Below are 16,749 nucleotides of genomic sequence, written 5' to 3'. Positions count from 1 at the left end.
CTATTACTTTATATGAAACACTGATTAGGTTTTGTGAAAAAGTTACTGTGTGATTTTGTGTGTTGTACTTAGTCAATTGAAAATGTGCTTAAAGTTTTGATGAAACAGCATTTTTGATGATCTGTTTTGAGTTTTTTACTAAGAGTTGTGAAATTGTACCACGTACTTGTGAAAATAGTACCAAAGCAACAACAAAAAAACTACCATCCACCAGAATATTGTCTGTGTTATAAGATTGTGATGAGGTGGTGTTGAAGAAGTCAGGCGCAGGAGGGTAAATCACAGAATAACAGGCTTTAATCCACAAAATACAGGTTTACGCAGAAATGCGTCAAACACACTCCAGGGCACAAAACAGGCGCACTGGAAAATACAAGGCACACAGGAAAATACTCCTGTCGATACACAATACACGTGCTCCACCGAGCTTCACAAACCTCCACAATAAACAATCACCCACACAAACAAGGAAACAGAGGGAACACTTATACCATGACTAATGAGGGAATAAGGACCAGGTGTGTGTGATTGAAGACAAGACAAATGGAGTGATGATAAATGGATCGGCAGTAGCTAGTAAGCCGGGACGCCGAACGCCGAAACCTGCCCGAACAAGGAGGGGAGGCAGCCTCAGCAGAAGTCGTGACAAAGATATTGAGTTTTCAGAGTACGCCCACCACGATACTGTGTGTGTTTTGTGTGTATCCAGTACAACCCCAGATTATCTATTCTAGAATATTATTATATGTCTTTGTGTGTTTAGCATCCATATGTGATATTTTGCGAGTGTGTGTGTGTTTGGGGTTTTACTATCCATTTGGGGACCCGAAGTCCTCACAAGGATAGTAAAACAAGGAACATTTGGGATGGCACCGTGTCTCCTGTCTCAGTTTATCAGCCATAGGGCTGACATCAGAACCCAGAGAGAGACCTGGAGAGATGGGGGGAGGTGGATAGAGAGACCTGGAGAGATGGGGGGAGGTGGATAGAGAGACTTGGAGAGATGGGGGGAGGTGGATAGAGAGACCTGGAGAGATGGGGGGAGGTGGATAGAGAGACCTGGAGAGATGGGGGGAGGTGGATAGAGAGACAGAGGAGAGAAGGGGGAGGTGGATAGAGAGACCTGGAGAGATGGGGGGAGGTGGATAGAGAGACAGAGGAGAGAAGGGGGGAGGTGGATAGAGAGACCTGGAGAGATGTGGGGAGGTGGATAGAGAGACTTGGAGAGATGGGGGGAGGTGGATAGAGAGACCTGGAGAGATGGGGGGAGGTGGATAGAGAGACCTGGAGAGATGAGGGGAGGTGGATGAGAGAGAGAGAGAGAGAGAGAGAGAGAGAGAGAGAGAGAGAGAGAGAGAGAGAGAGAGAGAGAGAGAGAGAGAGAGAGAGAGAGAGAGAGAGAGAGAGAGAGAGAGAGAGAGAGAGAGAGAGAGAGAGAGAGAGAGAGAGAGAGAGAGAGAGAGAGAGAGAGAGAGAGAGAGAGAGAGAGAGAGAGAGAGAGAGAGGCAGTAGGGCTGAGGAGAGCACTGGGGAAAGGATGAGGGGAAAGGATGAGGGAGTGAGAGGGCAGAGAGGTGAGAGGGAGAGAGCTGACTAAACAGGCTGTTGGTATGGTATGGCAGTGGCCCATGCCTCCTCTGAAAACATATCGGAGCACGTGCAAACCACCATGTCATGACAGGCCACACTGTGCCTCTCTCTTCTTGATCATCAAGGATCTTTGATATGGTGTGGCTGACTCAATTTCAATGACTAACTGTGACTCACCTGCTGTATCAAGAGTCTAAAGTGGCATCCTCTCCTCGTGTGTGTCGGAGCATGATATGCTGTGTGCCAGACAACTATGATAGAATTTAGCTCTATTTTTACCATCATGCCATAGCTGACTGACTGACTGACTGCAGTGACTTCATGTCAGGGTTCAGTTTTTAGTACCCAGCCCAGACCCAGCCCAGCCACTGTCTCCTCAAGACACACAGACACACAGACACACAGACACACAGACACACAGACACACACACACACACACACACACACACACAGACACACACACACACACACATACACACATACATACACACACAGACACAGACACACACACACACACACACACACACACACACACACACACACACACACACACACACACACACACACACACACAGACACACACACATACACACACACACACACACACACACAGACACACACACACACACACAGACACACACACACACACACACACACAGACACACACACACACACACACACACACACACACACACACACACACACACACACACACACACACACACACACACACACACAGACACACACACACACACACACACAGACACACACACATACACACACACACACACACACAGATATGACTTCATACACACAGATATCCACCCACTTTACTGTGCATGGAAAGTAGTGAACACTACACCCTCTCCCCCTCCCACCCAAAGCTAAGTAGCTGATATCCACTAGCCAAGCTCAGATGGGAAGGAGGTTGGGAGGGTGAGAGGGTGTCCTCTCTGACCTGTGTTCTGCAGGAGTCAAGACGTGTGTTACTGTTAGATTGTTTAAATGAAAATAGTACAAGGAGATGCTCATGGTGCATTTGAGCAATAAGGCACCAGGGGGTGTGGTATATGGCCAATATACCATGGCAAAGGGCTGTTCTTATGCACGACGCAACGTGGAGTGTCTGGATACAGCGCTTAGCCGTGGTATATTGGCCATATATCACAAACCCCTGAGGTGCCTTATTGCTATTATAAACTGGTTACCAACGTAATTAGAGCAGTAACAAGAAATGTTTTGTCATACCCGTGGTATACGGTCTGATATACCACGGCTGTCAGCCAATCAGGATTCAGAGCTCAAACCACCCAGTTAATGATTGAGTATATTCTAAACTGCCTAAATACTGTATATAGCTGTTTTGTCATTAGGTTACATTATTTTATTAATCTAAATGTAACCAGGCTCTGTCTGCTTTCTCTCTCCCCTATCTCTCCCCCCCTCCCCCTCCCCCTCCCTCCAGACACCTTCCAGTACCTGCTCTCCTTCTCACAGGGCCACCTCTTGTCTCTGCTGGAGGACACCTACTCGCCCCTCTCCCGCGAGGCCCTGCCCCATGTCAACGCCCTCTTCTCCTCCCTCTCCCTCTACATCCGCGGACACAACCTCTCCCTCGAGGCCGCCGTCGCACATTTCCACGACAACCTCTTCCCGCTCGTCTATGGACGATTGGTCAACCCCGGCATGGACGCGGCGGGCAAGCGGGGCGAGTGTCTCCGCGCGACCCGGCAAGACGTCAACCCGTTCGGCCCTCACCCCGATACGCTCGCCCAGGAACTCAGCCGCGCCCTGGGCGCCGGGCGAGCATTATCTCTCACCCTCGCTGAAGGCACCGAGGTCATGAACGCCACAGAACACGTTTCCTTCACCAAAGAGTGTTTACGAGGCTTGACCAAGATGCAGTACTGCTCGCACTGCCGCGGGCTGACGCTGATCAAGCCGTGCATGGGCTACTGCTTGAACGTGATGCGCGGGTGCTTGGCGAGCGTGGCCGAGCTGGACGGGCCGTGGCGGAGGTATGTGGCGGCACTGGAAGAGCTGACCCACGCCGTGGCTGGACAACACAGCCTGGAGCTGGCCCTGCTGGGGGTCAGGGGGCACGTGAACGAGGCTATACTCCATGCACAGCTCCACGGGCCAACACTGACCGCAACGGTGAGTAGATAGAGTAGAAAGACACACACACACACAAATGTGCACACACACACACACACAAACACACACTCTGTTGTGTTAGCTGAGTGGTTTTAGGATGGCATCATCGTTGAGGGTGGGATGGAAGCCAAGCCCTTCAATCTCTCTCGCTCTCTCTCACTCACTCTCTTACTCTCTCTCTCTTTTTCTCTCTCTCTTTCTCTCTCTCTCTCTCTCGCTTTCTTTCTTTCTTTCTTTCTTTCTTTCTTTCTTTCTTTCTTTCTTTCTTTCTTTCTTTCTTTCTTTCTTTCTTTCTTTCTTTCTTTCTTTCTTTCTCTCTCACATCGCTCTCTCCCTCGCACTTACCCACTGGTTCTATAGATATTGCTCTCTGTCTAATGCCGGTCTTTCACTACTCTACAATGAGTCTGTTCTCTATAGGATCATTCATATGTCCAGTCTGTCTCTGGCAGAACTAGTACAACTACCTGGATACCATGCTGCTCCAACAACCTTTACTGGGAACTTTTACTGGCTGACGCTGCTGGCTTTACTGGGCCTGTATAACTAATGTAACTCCTAATAGCCTCTCCTCTCCTTCTCTCTCTCTTTTACGTTCTCTCTCTTTTACTCTTTCTTTCTTTCTTTCTCTTTCTTTCTCTCTCTCTCCCTCTTTCTCTCCATCTAACTGAGTTTCTATGGAGGCTGTTAGCCAATAGCCATAGTCTGGTGTGATGTGGTGTATTGGGAGTTAGGGGTTGCAGTAGAGAAAGCCTATGATTCAGATAGAGAATATGATCCCTGTCTGGTTCTGAACATGAACTAGAGATATCTTGACTGAACTGTCAGAGAGAAAGGAAACTGACAGAGAAAAGAGATCTGGAAATGGACTAGTGGGCTGGATCCTGAGTGGGTTAGTCTTCCATGCTGGGTTGCCTCTGTCTTAATTGGCCCAGAGTGGAGTGGGTAAGTTGCCAGGTTTGGAGGCCGAGTCTGTCCAAGTATGCAGACTCAAAGCCCGGGGTCTGGCTGCCTGCTTGGTATTCATGAGGCAACACACACACACACACACAGCTAAGGAACAATTGGACCAGGTCTGAATGATCTCCATCCAGCCATACAAACTGGACCCCGTCAGGTGGAAACGTGGCGGCCCCCAATGGGACATTGGGTCCGCTATACACACACACAAGATACACACACAGATACGTACACACATACAGTATATGAACGTGTACACATACACATGTACACTGACTCGCATGCACAACACACACACACACACACTCACATACAGTGGGGACCCAGGGAGTGTGAAACACTAACCCTGGCCTGTGGCCTGTGCTATGTCTTTATAGAACGCTGGTGGCCAGTGAAGGAGAACTATAAAGACCCAAACCTCACAACTACCATGACGGGTCACCTCTCACTGGCACCTTTTAACCCCCCCCCCGTCACCCCCTCTCTCACCCTACAATATCACCCCCATCCCTCCATAATTTCTTTTAAATATTCCTCTATTCACCTCTATACATTTTGCAGTGAAAAGCAAAAGGGAAGACACCAAGAGGTTTCTATAAGGTTCACTCTTGGTTTCTGTAAGGTTCACTCTTGCTTTCTGTAAGGTTTACTCTTGGTTTCTATAAGGTTCACTCTTGGTTTCTGTAAGGTTTACACTTGGTTTCTGTAATGTTCCCCCTTGGTTTCTGTAAGGTTCACTCTTGGTTTCTGTAAGGTTTACTCTTGATTTCTGTAAGGTTCACTCTTGGTTTCTGTAAGGTTTACTCTTGGTTTCGGTAAGGTTTGCTCTTGGTTTCGGTAAGGTTTACTCTTGGTTTCTGTAAGGTTTACTCATAGTTTCTGTAAGGTTCACTCTTGGTTTCTGTAAGATTCACTCTTGGTTTCTGTAAGGTTTACTCTTGGTTTCTGTAAGGTTTACAATTGGTTTCTGTAAGGTTCACTCTTGGTTTCTGTAAGATTCACTCTTTGTTTCTGTAAGGTTTACTCTTGGTTTCTGTAAGGTTTACTCTTAGTTTCTGTAAGGTTCACTCTTGGTTTCTGTAAGATTCACTCTTGGTTTCTGTAAGGTTTACTCTTGGTTTCTGTAAGGTTCACTCTTGGTTTCTGTAAGATTCACTCTTGGTTTCTGTAAGGTTTACAATTGGTTTCTGTAAGGTTTACAATTGGTTTCTGTAAGGTTCACGCTTGGTTTCTGTAAGGTTCACTCTTGGTTTCTGTAAGGTTTACAATTGGTTTCTGTAAGGTTCACTCTTGGTTTCTGTAAGATTCACTCTTTGTTTCTGTAAGGTTTACTCTTGGTTTCTGTAAGGTTTACTCTTAGTTTCTGTAAGGTTCACTCTTGGTTTCTGTAAGATTCACTCTTGGTTTCTGTAAGGTTTACTCTTGGTTTCTGTAAGGTTCACTCTTGGTTTCTGTAAGATTCACTCTTGGTTTCTGTAAGGTTTACAATTGGTTTCTGTAAGGTTTACAATTGGTTTCTGTAAGGTTCACGCTTGGTTTCTGTAAGGTTCACTCTTGGTTTCTGTAAGGTTTACTCTTGGTTTCTGTAAGGTTTACACCTGGTTTCTGTAAGGTTCACCCTTGGTTTCGGTAAGGTTCACTCTTGGTTTCTTTAAGGTTCACTCTTGGTTTCTATAAGGTTCACTCTTGGTTTCTGTAAGTTTCATTCTTGGTTTCTGTAAGGTTCACTATTGGTTTCTGTAAAGTTCACTCTTGGTTTCTGTAAGGTTCACCCTTGGTTTCTGTAAAGTTTACTCTTGGTTTCTGTAAGGTTTACTTTTGGTTTCTGTAAGGTTCACTCTTGGTTTCTGTAAGGTTTACTTTTGGTTTCTGTAAGGTTCACTCTTGGTTTCTGTAAGATTCACTCTTGGTTTCTGTAAGGTTTACTCTTGGTTTCTGTAAGGTTTACAATTGGTTTCTGTAAGGTTCACTCTTGGTTTCTGTAAGGTTCACTCTTGGTTTCTGTAAGGTTTACACCTGGTTTCTGTAAGGTTCACCCTTGGTTTCGGTAAGGTTCACTCTTGGTTTCTGTAAGGTTCACTCTTGGTTTCTGTAAGGTTCACCCTTGGTTTCTGTAAAGTTTACTCTTGGTTTCTGTAAAGTTTACTTTTGGTTTATGTAAGGTTCACTCTTGGTTTCTGTAAGGTTCACTCTTGGTTTCTGTCAGGTTCACTCTTGGTTTCTATAAGGTTTACTTTTGGTTTCTGTAAGGTTTACTCTTGGTTTCTGTAAGGTTTACTTTTGGTTTCTGTAAGGTTTACTCTTGGTTTCTGTAAGGTTCACCCTTGGTTTCTGTAAGGTTTACTCTTGGTTTCTGTAAGGTTCACCCTTGGTTTCTGTAAGGTTCACTGTTGGTTTCTGTAAGGTTTACTTTTGGTTTCTGTAAGGTTTACTCTTGGTTTATGTAAGGTTCACTCTTGGTTTCTGTAAGGTTCACTCTTGGTTTCTGTAAGGTTCACCCTTGGTTTCTGTAAAGTTTACTCTTGGTTTCTGTAAGGTTTACTTTTGGTTTATGTAAGGTTCACTCTTGGTTTCTGTAAGGTTCACTCTTGGTTTCTGTAAGGTTCACTCTTGGTTTCTATAAGGTTTACTTTTGGTTTCTGTAAGGTTTACTCTTGGTTTCTGTAAGGTTCACCCTTGGTTTCTGTAAGGTTCACTGTTGGTTTCTGTAAGGTTTACTCTTGATTTTCTTTTCCCTAACATATTTTTTTCTTGATTCATACTGTACTGTAGACGTACCAGTAGCTATGATTTCTGCCGACTCGTGTGTTATGTAGGTATTATTGTGACGCTGTGGTTTTACACTGGGATGTTATCCCAAACCATTTAGTGGTTGGCACACACACCAGGGCTCTCTCTCGCTCTCTCCCTCCCTCCCTCTCTCTCAGTGGGATTCAGTCTCTACACAGAGTCTGCATTGTATGCTGGTGCACGCTATAGCATCAAGGTTACCTCACACACACACACACACACACACACACTAGGGATGTGACAAATGAAAACAAATTGTTAACGTTTAAACAATAAGAAAAATGCATAAAATTCCACGTGAATTCACAATGCTCGCAAAGTTTGCATTTCCTTCTCATTTAACTTCTCAAAGTATTGCCATACAGGACTTTGCTGCTGTCGCTTGCCTTTCTCTGTCAACTGTTAACAGCGATGACGTAGTTGTGGAGAGTCGACTCCAAAATAATTGATTCCTCGACTCCTTGCACGTCGACTCCCAGTGTCGACTCCCATTTCTAAGTGTAACGATTCAGTATTTTTGGAAAGGAGGAGACTGATTAGTTGCCGAACTTCTGAGAACACAAACACTTGCATCTTTCATAGCGAGCTAGCGAGGGACTGAGAGAGAGGGGAGGGGCACAGCACAGTATAGGCAGGTCGGCCCACAGGCAGACAGAGTCAGAACCGTGCACTAGGCCTATCCATCTATCCATCTATCCATCTATCCATCCATCCAGCCATCCATCGCAATGGAATGCTGTATCTCACAATTTCTTGGCTTGCAATGTCTCGCCACTTAAACAGTAAAGCAGGGCCTATCCTAGGCTAGGATATTCTACACGGAACAGACCGAAGACCAGTGGTGGACAAGTACCCAATTGTCATACTTGAGTAAAAGTAAAGATACCTTAATAGAAAATCACTCAAGTAAAAGTGAAAGTCACCCAGTAAAATACTACTTGATTAAAAGTCTCAAAGTATTTGCTTTTAAATATACTTAAGTATCAAAAGTAAAAGTATAAATAATTAAAAATGTATTATATAAAGCAAACCAGACAGTCTCGTTTTCTTTGTGTGTGGTTTTGTCACACAACACAATGCCACAGATGTCTCAAGTTTGAGGGAGTGTGCAATTGGGCAATTGGCATGCTGACTGCAGGAATGTCAACCAGAGCTGTTGCCAGAAAATGTAATATTCATTTCTCTACCATAAGCCACCTCCAACATTGTTTTAGAGAATTTGGCAGTACGTCCAACCGGCCTCACTGTATGGCACCGTGTGGGCGAGCGGTTTGCTGATGTCAACGTTGTGAACATAGTGCCCCATGGTGGCGGTGGGATTATGGTATGGGCAGGCGTAAACTACGGACAACGAACACAATTGCATTTTATCGATGGCAATTTGAATGCACCGAGATACCGTGACGAGATCCTGAGGCCCATTGTCGTGCCATTCATCCGCCTCCATCATCTCATGTTTCAGTATGATAATGCACGACCCTATGTCGCAAGGATCTGTACACAATTCCTGGAAGCTGAAAATATCCCAGTTCTTCCATGGCCTGCATACTCACCAGACATGTCACCCATTGAGCATGTTTGGGATGCTCTGGATCGACGTTTACGACAGCGTATTCCAGTTCCCGCCAATATCCAGCAACTTCGCATAGCCATTGAAGAGGAGTGGGACAACATTCCACAGGCCACAATCAACAGTCTGATCAACTCTATGTGAAGGAGATGTGCCGCGCTGCATGAGGCAAATGGTGGTCACACCAGATACTGACTGGTTTTCTGATCCACACCCCTACCTTTTTTTTAAGGTATCTGTGACCAACAGATGCATATCTGTATTCCCAGTCATGTGAAATCCATAGATTAAGACTTAATGAATTTATTTCAATTGACTGATTTCCTTATAAATCAAAACAAATTGTATTGGTAACATAGACATATTTAGCAGATGTTATTGCGGGTGTAGTGAAATGCTGGTGTTCCTAGCTCCAACAGCGCAGTAGTAGCTAACAATTCAGATCTGTTACTCAGTAAAATCTTTGAAATTGTTGCATGTTGCGTTTATCTTTTTGTTCAGTATGTATTATTTTATAGTAAGAACAATACAATTGAACAATTGAACTTTTAGGAACACTTATTTAATTTCATGTATCAACCAGCTATCAGGAGCTGGCTCTTGCTGCCCAACAGGTGATCCTATTCCTCTCAAACTTTGAATGCCAAGGCTCTCATGAAGTGTTTGATTTGATTTACGATAACATTTGCATTGATGTCAGAGTGATTAGAGGGGCAATACAGCGCTGAGTATAGGCCATTAGCGACTGGCCGTTAGTGTCTGGCCGTTAGCAAGTTTGGTAGGCTACTACATCAGCAGCATTAGAGCGCAGTTTTGGAGAAGCCAAGTTACCGTGACTCAACATGGAATTTGACTGCGGTCATGACTCATGACTGCAGGTGTGGCGGTAATACGGTCACTGTAAAAGCCCTACCCTAGTCCCACTGGCCCTAGTTTCCATTATCTCCAGTCCCACCCTGCAATTAGCCTTCCTCCATACGGCAGTAATGACAAGACAGGCGAACACATGGGGGCAGAAGACAGTCTAAAACCATTGGGGGAGAAGACAGGTTAGAACCATGGTGGGAGAAGACAGGTTAGAACCATGGGGGGAGAAGACAGGTTAGAACCATGTGGGGAGAAGACAGGTTAGAACCATTGGGGGAGAAGACAGGTTAGAACCATGGGGGGAGAAGACAGGTTAGAACCATGGGGGGAGAAGACAGGTTAGAACCATGTGGGGAGAAGACAGGTTAGAACCATTGGGGGAGAAGACAGATTAGAACCATAGGGGGAGAAGACAGGTTAGAACCATGGGGGGAGAAGTCAGGTTAGAACCATGTGGGGAGAGTAGACAGAGGTAGACAGTGTAATGTGGCTGTCTACCTTCTCCCGCCATGTTTTTAGCCTGTCTTCTCCCCCCATGGTTGTAGCCTGTCTTGCATGGAAACAGTGTGATTGTCAACCATCATTCTTATGATTGATCGCAGTGCAGTTAAATGGAAATGTGAACATAGCTGAACTACTACTGTGCATATTGTTCGTTATAGGATCCATGACTGGGATCACGGGAATCATATAATTTCACAGTTCATATCATTTTCACAAATGGCATGATTTCTGGTCTGGGGCTGTAGTGGAGCGGGTCGAGAGCTTCAAGTTCCTTGTTGTTCACATCACTACCTATCATGGTCCAAACACACCAACACAGTCTTGAATAGGGCACAACAATGCCTCACTGGGGCCGAGCTCCCTGCCATCCAGGACCTCTATACCAGGTGGTGTCAGAGGAAGGCCCTAAAAAGGGTCAAAGACTCCAGCCATCCAAGTCATAGACTGTTCTCTCTGCTACCGCACAGCAAGCGGTACCGGAGCGCCAAGTCTGGGACCAAAAGGCTTCTGAACAGCTTCTACCCCCAAGCCATAAGACTGCTGAACATTTAATCAAATGGCTACCCGGACTATTTGCATTGACCCCCTTTTTTTTTGCACTGACTCTCTTGCGCTGGCTCTATGCACACTCACTGGACTCTACCCACACACTCACACATACTACACTGACACTCCAACACACATACACACACACACACACACACACACTCACACACTACATACGCTCACACACACAAAACACAAAACACACACACACATGCATATTGACACCACACACACGAACTCACACAGACACACTTTCACACTCTTTCACACTCGTCACATACGCTGCTGCTACTCTGTTTACTATCTATCCTGATTGCCTAGTCACTTTTACCCTTACCTACATTTACATATTACCTCAATTACCTCAACTACCTCATACCCCTGCACATTGACTCGGTACTGGTACTCCTTGTATATCGCCTCGTTATTGTTATTTTATTGTGTTACTATTTCATTGTTTTTTTTATTAGCATATTTTTCTTACTTTTTCACTCTGCATTGTTGGGAAAGGACTATATAAATATGGTGAGGAGAGGAAGCCCAATGGCCGGCAGTGGGAGAGTATGGAGCGAGATGGAATTGGGCCGACATTTAGCTTATTTTCTCATAGAAGAAAAGCCCGATCTCAATACTTTTTCTGTTCCCAAAACTGGAATCTGTTACGAACAGAGTGCACTAAGTTTTGTAGACGTGATCCTTTGCCAAATGTTTAAAAAAGTTAGTTGTTTACAAGGACTGCAAGGGCGAATTTAGTTATTGCACGCGCACACTTTTCAGAGAAGGCATTCCCTAACGGAAATATGCAAATACTTGCTAGAACGCGCCAATAGGATCTCGCTAGCTCGTGCTTGGCTCTGCCCACCTCCTTGCTTGTTCTGCCCACTATGCTTAATTTGTTCCCATTGGAAAGGACACAGATGAACTATCTTGGGATCAGGGCCATAGCTACATGAGGACACCGAGGTCCCAACCTCTGCCCCCCCCAAAAATACAAAAACAAATACATACAGTATATTTATTTTGGGGGGGAACTCAGTCGGGGTCTCAACTTATTGTTGAGATTTTGAATAGTAGAATACACAAGGTGACATTTCGAAACTTGGTTGCAGCAGTTTTTCTCTTGCTATATGTCACTCACTGACAGTCACTCAATAGCCCATGTCAGTTAAACAATTTTAGATTGGTTAATGAGTCTAGTTCGTCTAGCCAGCTATCTAAACTTGTAGTAATCATGGCTGAATTACCGACAGGGCACGCATGGCACGTGCCGAGGGGCCCTGACCTCCAGGGGGCCCTCATTGATTTTCTTAGTCAGTCTCACTCAAATATCATATTAACCTGGCATAAAGGAATACCTGGGATAGGATAAAGTAATCCTTCTACCCCCCAAAAAAACAACAACAAAAAAACAAAAAAAACAATTGTAAAGTGGTTATCCCACTGGCTATAGGGTGAATGCACCAATTTGTAAGTCGCTCTGGATAAGAGCGTCTGTGTCACGAACGTCTTCAAATGGAGTAGACCAAAGCGCAGCGTTTGAAGTGAACATGACTTTATTTAATAAAGTGCAACACGAAAAAACAACGACGAAACGTGAAGTCCAACAGTATATAGACTAAACAGGAACAAAAACCCACAAACACACAGTGAAACCACAACAGTTTAAATATGGCTCCCAATCAGAGATAACGAGCCGACAGCTGTCACTCGTTACCTCCGATTGGGAGTCACATGAATAATCAAGAACCACCACAACATAGAAATGCACAACTAGAAATCCCAACATAGAAATACACCCAAATGAAAATGAACAACCCTGGCTCCATAAATCAGAGTCCCTGGAGCCAGAGTGTCACAGTACCCCCCCCTAAAGGTGCGAACTCCGGGCGCACCAGCATACAGTCTAGGGGAGGGTCTGGGTGGGCGTCTGTCCATGGTGGCGGCTCTGGCACTGGTCGTGGTCCCCACCCCACCATAGTCACTACCCGCTTACGTAGCCTCCTCCAAATGACCACCCTCCAATATAACCCCACTGGATTAAGGGGCAGCACCGGACTAAGAGGCAGCACCGGACTAAGGGGCAACACCGGACTAAGGGACAGCACCAGGAGAAGGGGCAGCACCAGGATAAGGGGCAGCACCAGACTAAGGGGCAGCACCAGACTAAGGGGCAGCACCAGACTAAGGGGCAGCACCGGACTAAGGGGCAGCACCAGGAGAAGGGGCAGCACCAGGATAAGGGGCAGCACCAGACTAAGGGGCAGCACCAGACTAAGGGGCAGCACCAGGATAAGGGGCAGCACCAGGATAAGGGGCAGCACCAGGATAAGGGGCAGCACCAGGATAAGGGGCAGCACCAGGATAAGGGGCAGCACAGGGCTAAGGGGCAGTACCGGACTAAATGGCGGATCCTGGCTGGCTGGCTCTGGCAGATCCTGGCTGGACGGCTCTGGCGGATCCTGGCTGGACGGCTCTGGCGGATCCTGGCTGGACGGCTCTGGCGGATCCTGGCTGGACGGCTCTGGCGGATCCTGGCTGGACGGCTCTGGGCGGATCCTGGCTGGACGGCTCTGGCGGATCCTGGCTGGACAGCTCTGGCGGATCCTGGCTGGACGGCTCATGGCTGGCTGGACGGATCTGGCTGCTCATGGCTGGCTGACGGATCTGGCTGCTCGTGGCTGGCTGACGGATCTGGCTGCTCGCGGCTGGCGGAAGGCTCTGGCTGCTCATGGCCGGCTGACGGATCTGGCTGCTCATAGCTGGCGGAAGGCTCTGGCTGATCCTGTCTGGCGGAAGGCTCTGGCTGATCCTGTCTGGCGGAAGGCTCTGGCTGATCCTGTCTGGCAGACGGCTCTGGCTGATCCTGTCTGGCGGAAGGCTCTAGCGGCTCCTGTCTGGCGGAAGGCTCTAGCGGCTCCGATCTGGCGGACGGCTCTGAAGGCTCATGGCAGACGGGGCGGCTTTGCAGGCTCAGTACAGACGGGCGGCTTTAGCGCCGTAGGGCAGACGGGTAGTTCAAGCGCCGTTGGGCCGACGGGCAGTTCAGGCACCCGTTGGGCAGACGGGCAGTTCAGGCGCCGTTGGGCAGACGGGCAGTTCAGGCCCCGTTGGGCAGACGGCAGATTCTGGCCGTCTGAGGCGCACCGTAGGCCTGGTGCGTGGTGCCGGAACTGGAGGTACCGGGCTGAGGACACGCATCTCAGGGCTAGTGCGGGGAGAAGGAACAGGGCATGCTGGGCCCTGGGGACGCACCGTAGGCCTGATGCGTGGTGCCGGAACTGGTGGTCCCAGGCTGAGGACACGCATCTCAGGGCTTTTTATGGTGCGTGGAGCAGGAACAGGCCGGGCTGGGCTGGCGCGCACCGTATCCCTGGTGCGAGTGGCCGGAACAGGCCGGGCCGGGCTGGCGAGCGCACCGTATCCCTGGTGCGTGGAGCAGGAACAGGCCGGGCTGGGCTGGCGACGCGCACCGTATCCCTGGTGCGAGTGGCCGGAACAGGCCGGGCCGGGCTGGCGAGCGCACCATATCCCTGGTGCGTGGAGCCGGAACAGGCCGGGCAGGGCTGTCGACGCACACCGTATCCTTGGTGCGTGGAGCAGGAACAGGCCGGGCAGGGCTGTCGACGCACACCGTATCCTCTGTGCGTGGAGCAGGAACAGGCCGGGCTGGGCTGGCGACGCACACCGTAGGTTCTGTGCGTGGAGCAGGAACAGGCCGGGCTGGGCTGGCGACGCACACCGTAGGTTCTGTGCGTGGAGCAGGAACAGGCCGGGCTGGGCTGGCGACGCACACCGTGGGCTTGGTGCGTGGAGCAGGAACAGGCCGGGCAGGGCTGTCGACGCACACCGTATCCTTGGTGCGTGGAGCAGGAACAGGCCGGGCAGGGCTGTCGACGCACACCGTATCCTTGGTGCGTGGAGCAGGAACAGGCCGGGCTGGGCTGGCGACGCACACCGTAGGTTCTGTGCGTGGAGCAGGAACAGGCCGGGCTGGGCTGGCGACGCACACCGTGGGCTTGGTGCGTGGAGCAGGAACAGGCCGGGCAGGGCTGTCGACGCACACCGTATCCTTGGTGCGTGGAGCAGGAACAGGCCGGGCAGGGCTGTCGACGCACACCGTATCCTTGGTGCGTGGAGCAGGAACAGGCCGGGCTGGGCTGGCGAAGCGCACCATATCCCTGGTGCGTGGAGCAGGAACAGGCCGAGCTGGGCTGGCGACGCACATCGTGGACCTGGTGCGTGGAGTAGGAACAGGCCGGTCCGTACCGGGAACACACACCACTGGCCTTAACTGGGGATCAGGAACGGGCCGGACCGGACTGGTAACACACTTCAGTCTCTCACGCCGTGCCACAACAACTTCCCTCCTCTACTCGCCAATGGCTCCCGTAATCCGATAGCCTTCTCTCCATATCTCCCTGTGGCAGCCTCCTGCTGCCCAGCCACCCAAGCCATGTGCCCCCCCCAAAAAATTTTTGGGGGTTGCCTCTCGTCCTTCCAACGATGGACCTGCTGACGCCGTTGCTCCTCTCTCGCCAGGGCCTTGATCCTCCCCCAAGGTCCCTTGCCCCCGAGCATGTCCTCCCAGGACCACGATTTGCCCACCTGGGCCATCGCCAGCCTCTCGATCTCCTTACCCGGCGCCTCCTCCCATGTCCAGCTGTCTTGCTCCTGGACACGCTGCTTGGTCCTTTTATGGTGGGTTTTTCTGTCACGAACGTCTTCAAATGGAGTAGACCAAAGCGCAGCGTTTGAAGTGAACATGACTTTATTTAATAAAGTGCAACACGAAAAAACAACAAACAACGACGAAACGTGAAGTCCAACAGTATATAGACTAAACAGGAACAAAAACCCACAAACACACAGTGAAACCACAACAGTTTAAATATGGCTCCCAATCAGAGATAACGAGCCGACAGCTGTCACTCGTTACCTCCGATTGGGAGTCACATGAATAATCAAGAACCACCACAACATAGAAATGCACAACTAGAAATCCCAACATAGAAATACACCCAAATGAAAATGAACAACCCTGGCTCCATAAATCAGAGTCCCTGGAGCCAGAGTGTCACAGTCTGCTAAATGACGTAAATGTAAAATGTAAATGGCTAAGAGGGAAAAGGACACGTGAATGACATAAAATGGTTCTGAACTGGAGAGCAAGACTAGGTTGGAGAGGGTAGGAGTCAGAAGAAATGAGGGTCATATATTTTTGAAAATACACATTTCGACGAATAATCATACATTTATGCCAGTATGAAAATGTATGCACTCACTAACTGTAAGTCGCTCTGGATAAGAGCGTCTGCTAAATGACTAAAATGTAAATGTAAATAATTCATGTTTTTTGCACAATTCCCACGGTCCACAACAAGGCGCCAGCTAAACGACCCTTAGGATGCTAATGTTATTTGAATCTTCTTGGGAGATTATGATGTAGTAGGCAGATACTTCACTTAAATGGAACTTGGTGCATTAGCAGTGACTCGAATATGATTGGTGGGCTTTGGCGACTGTTCACTTCCTCTTTATGGTTGTGTGTTTGTTTGCCTCCAGATTCTGGATCACTCACACAGCGGCATGATGGACTCAAATGACATCTCTCTCTCTGGTGTTTTCTCACTCTCTCTCTCTCTCTCTCTGTCTTTCTATTTCTTTCTTTCTTTCTTTCTTTCTTTCTCTTTCTCTTTCTCTTTCTCTTTCTCTTTCTCTTTCTCTCTCTCTCTCTCTCTCTCTCTCTCTCTCTCTCTCTCTCTCTC

General features: G+C 48.2%; 1 protein-coding gene across 2 annotated transcripts in view; it reads left to right on the top strand.

Annotated features, from left to right (window-relative positions):
* LOC121580858 (glypican-5-like) overlaps window positions 1-16,749 on the top strand; it is a 242,452-nt gene that overhangs the window by 58,022 nt on the left and 167,681 nt on the right. For both annotated transcript variants that reach the window (XM_041895964.1, XM_041895962.1), the window contains exon 3: window positions 3,056-3,747. In XM_041895964.1, coding sequence (XP_041751898.1) covers window positions 3,056-3,747 — 692 coding nt within the window. The remainder of the gene's footprint in view (window positions 1-3,055; window positions 3,748-16,749) is intronic.

The sequence above is a fragment of the Coregonus clupeaformis genome, chromosome 14 (genome assembly GCF_020615455.1).
Source record: "Coregonus clupeaformis isolate EN_2021a chromosome 14, ASM2061545v1, whole genome shotgun sequence".
In the NCBI taxonomy this organism is placed as follows: Eukaryota; Metazoa; Chordata; class Actinopteri; order Salmoniformes; family Salmonidae; genus Coregonus; species Coregonus clupeaformis.
Note: the sequence above shows the minus strand (reverse complement) of the source record. Positions and strands in the feature narration are given on the sequence as shown.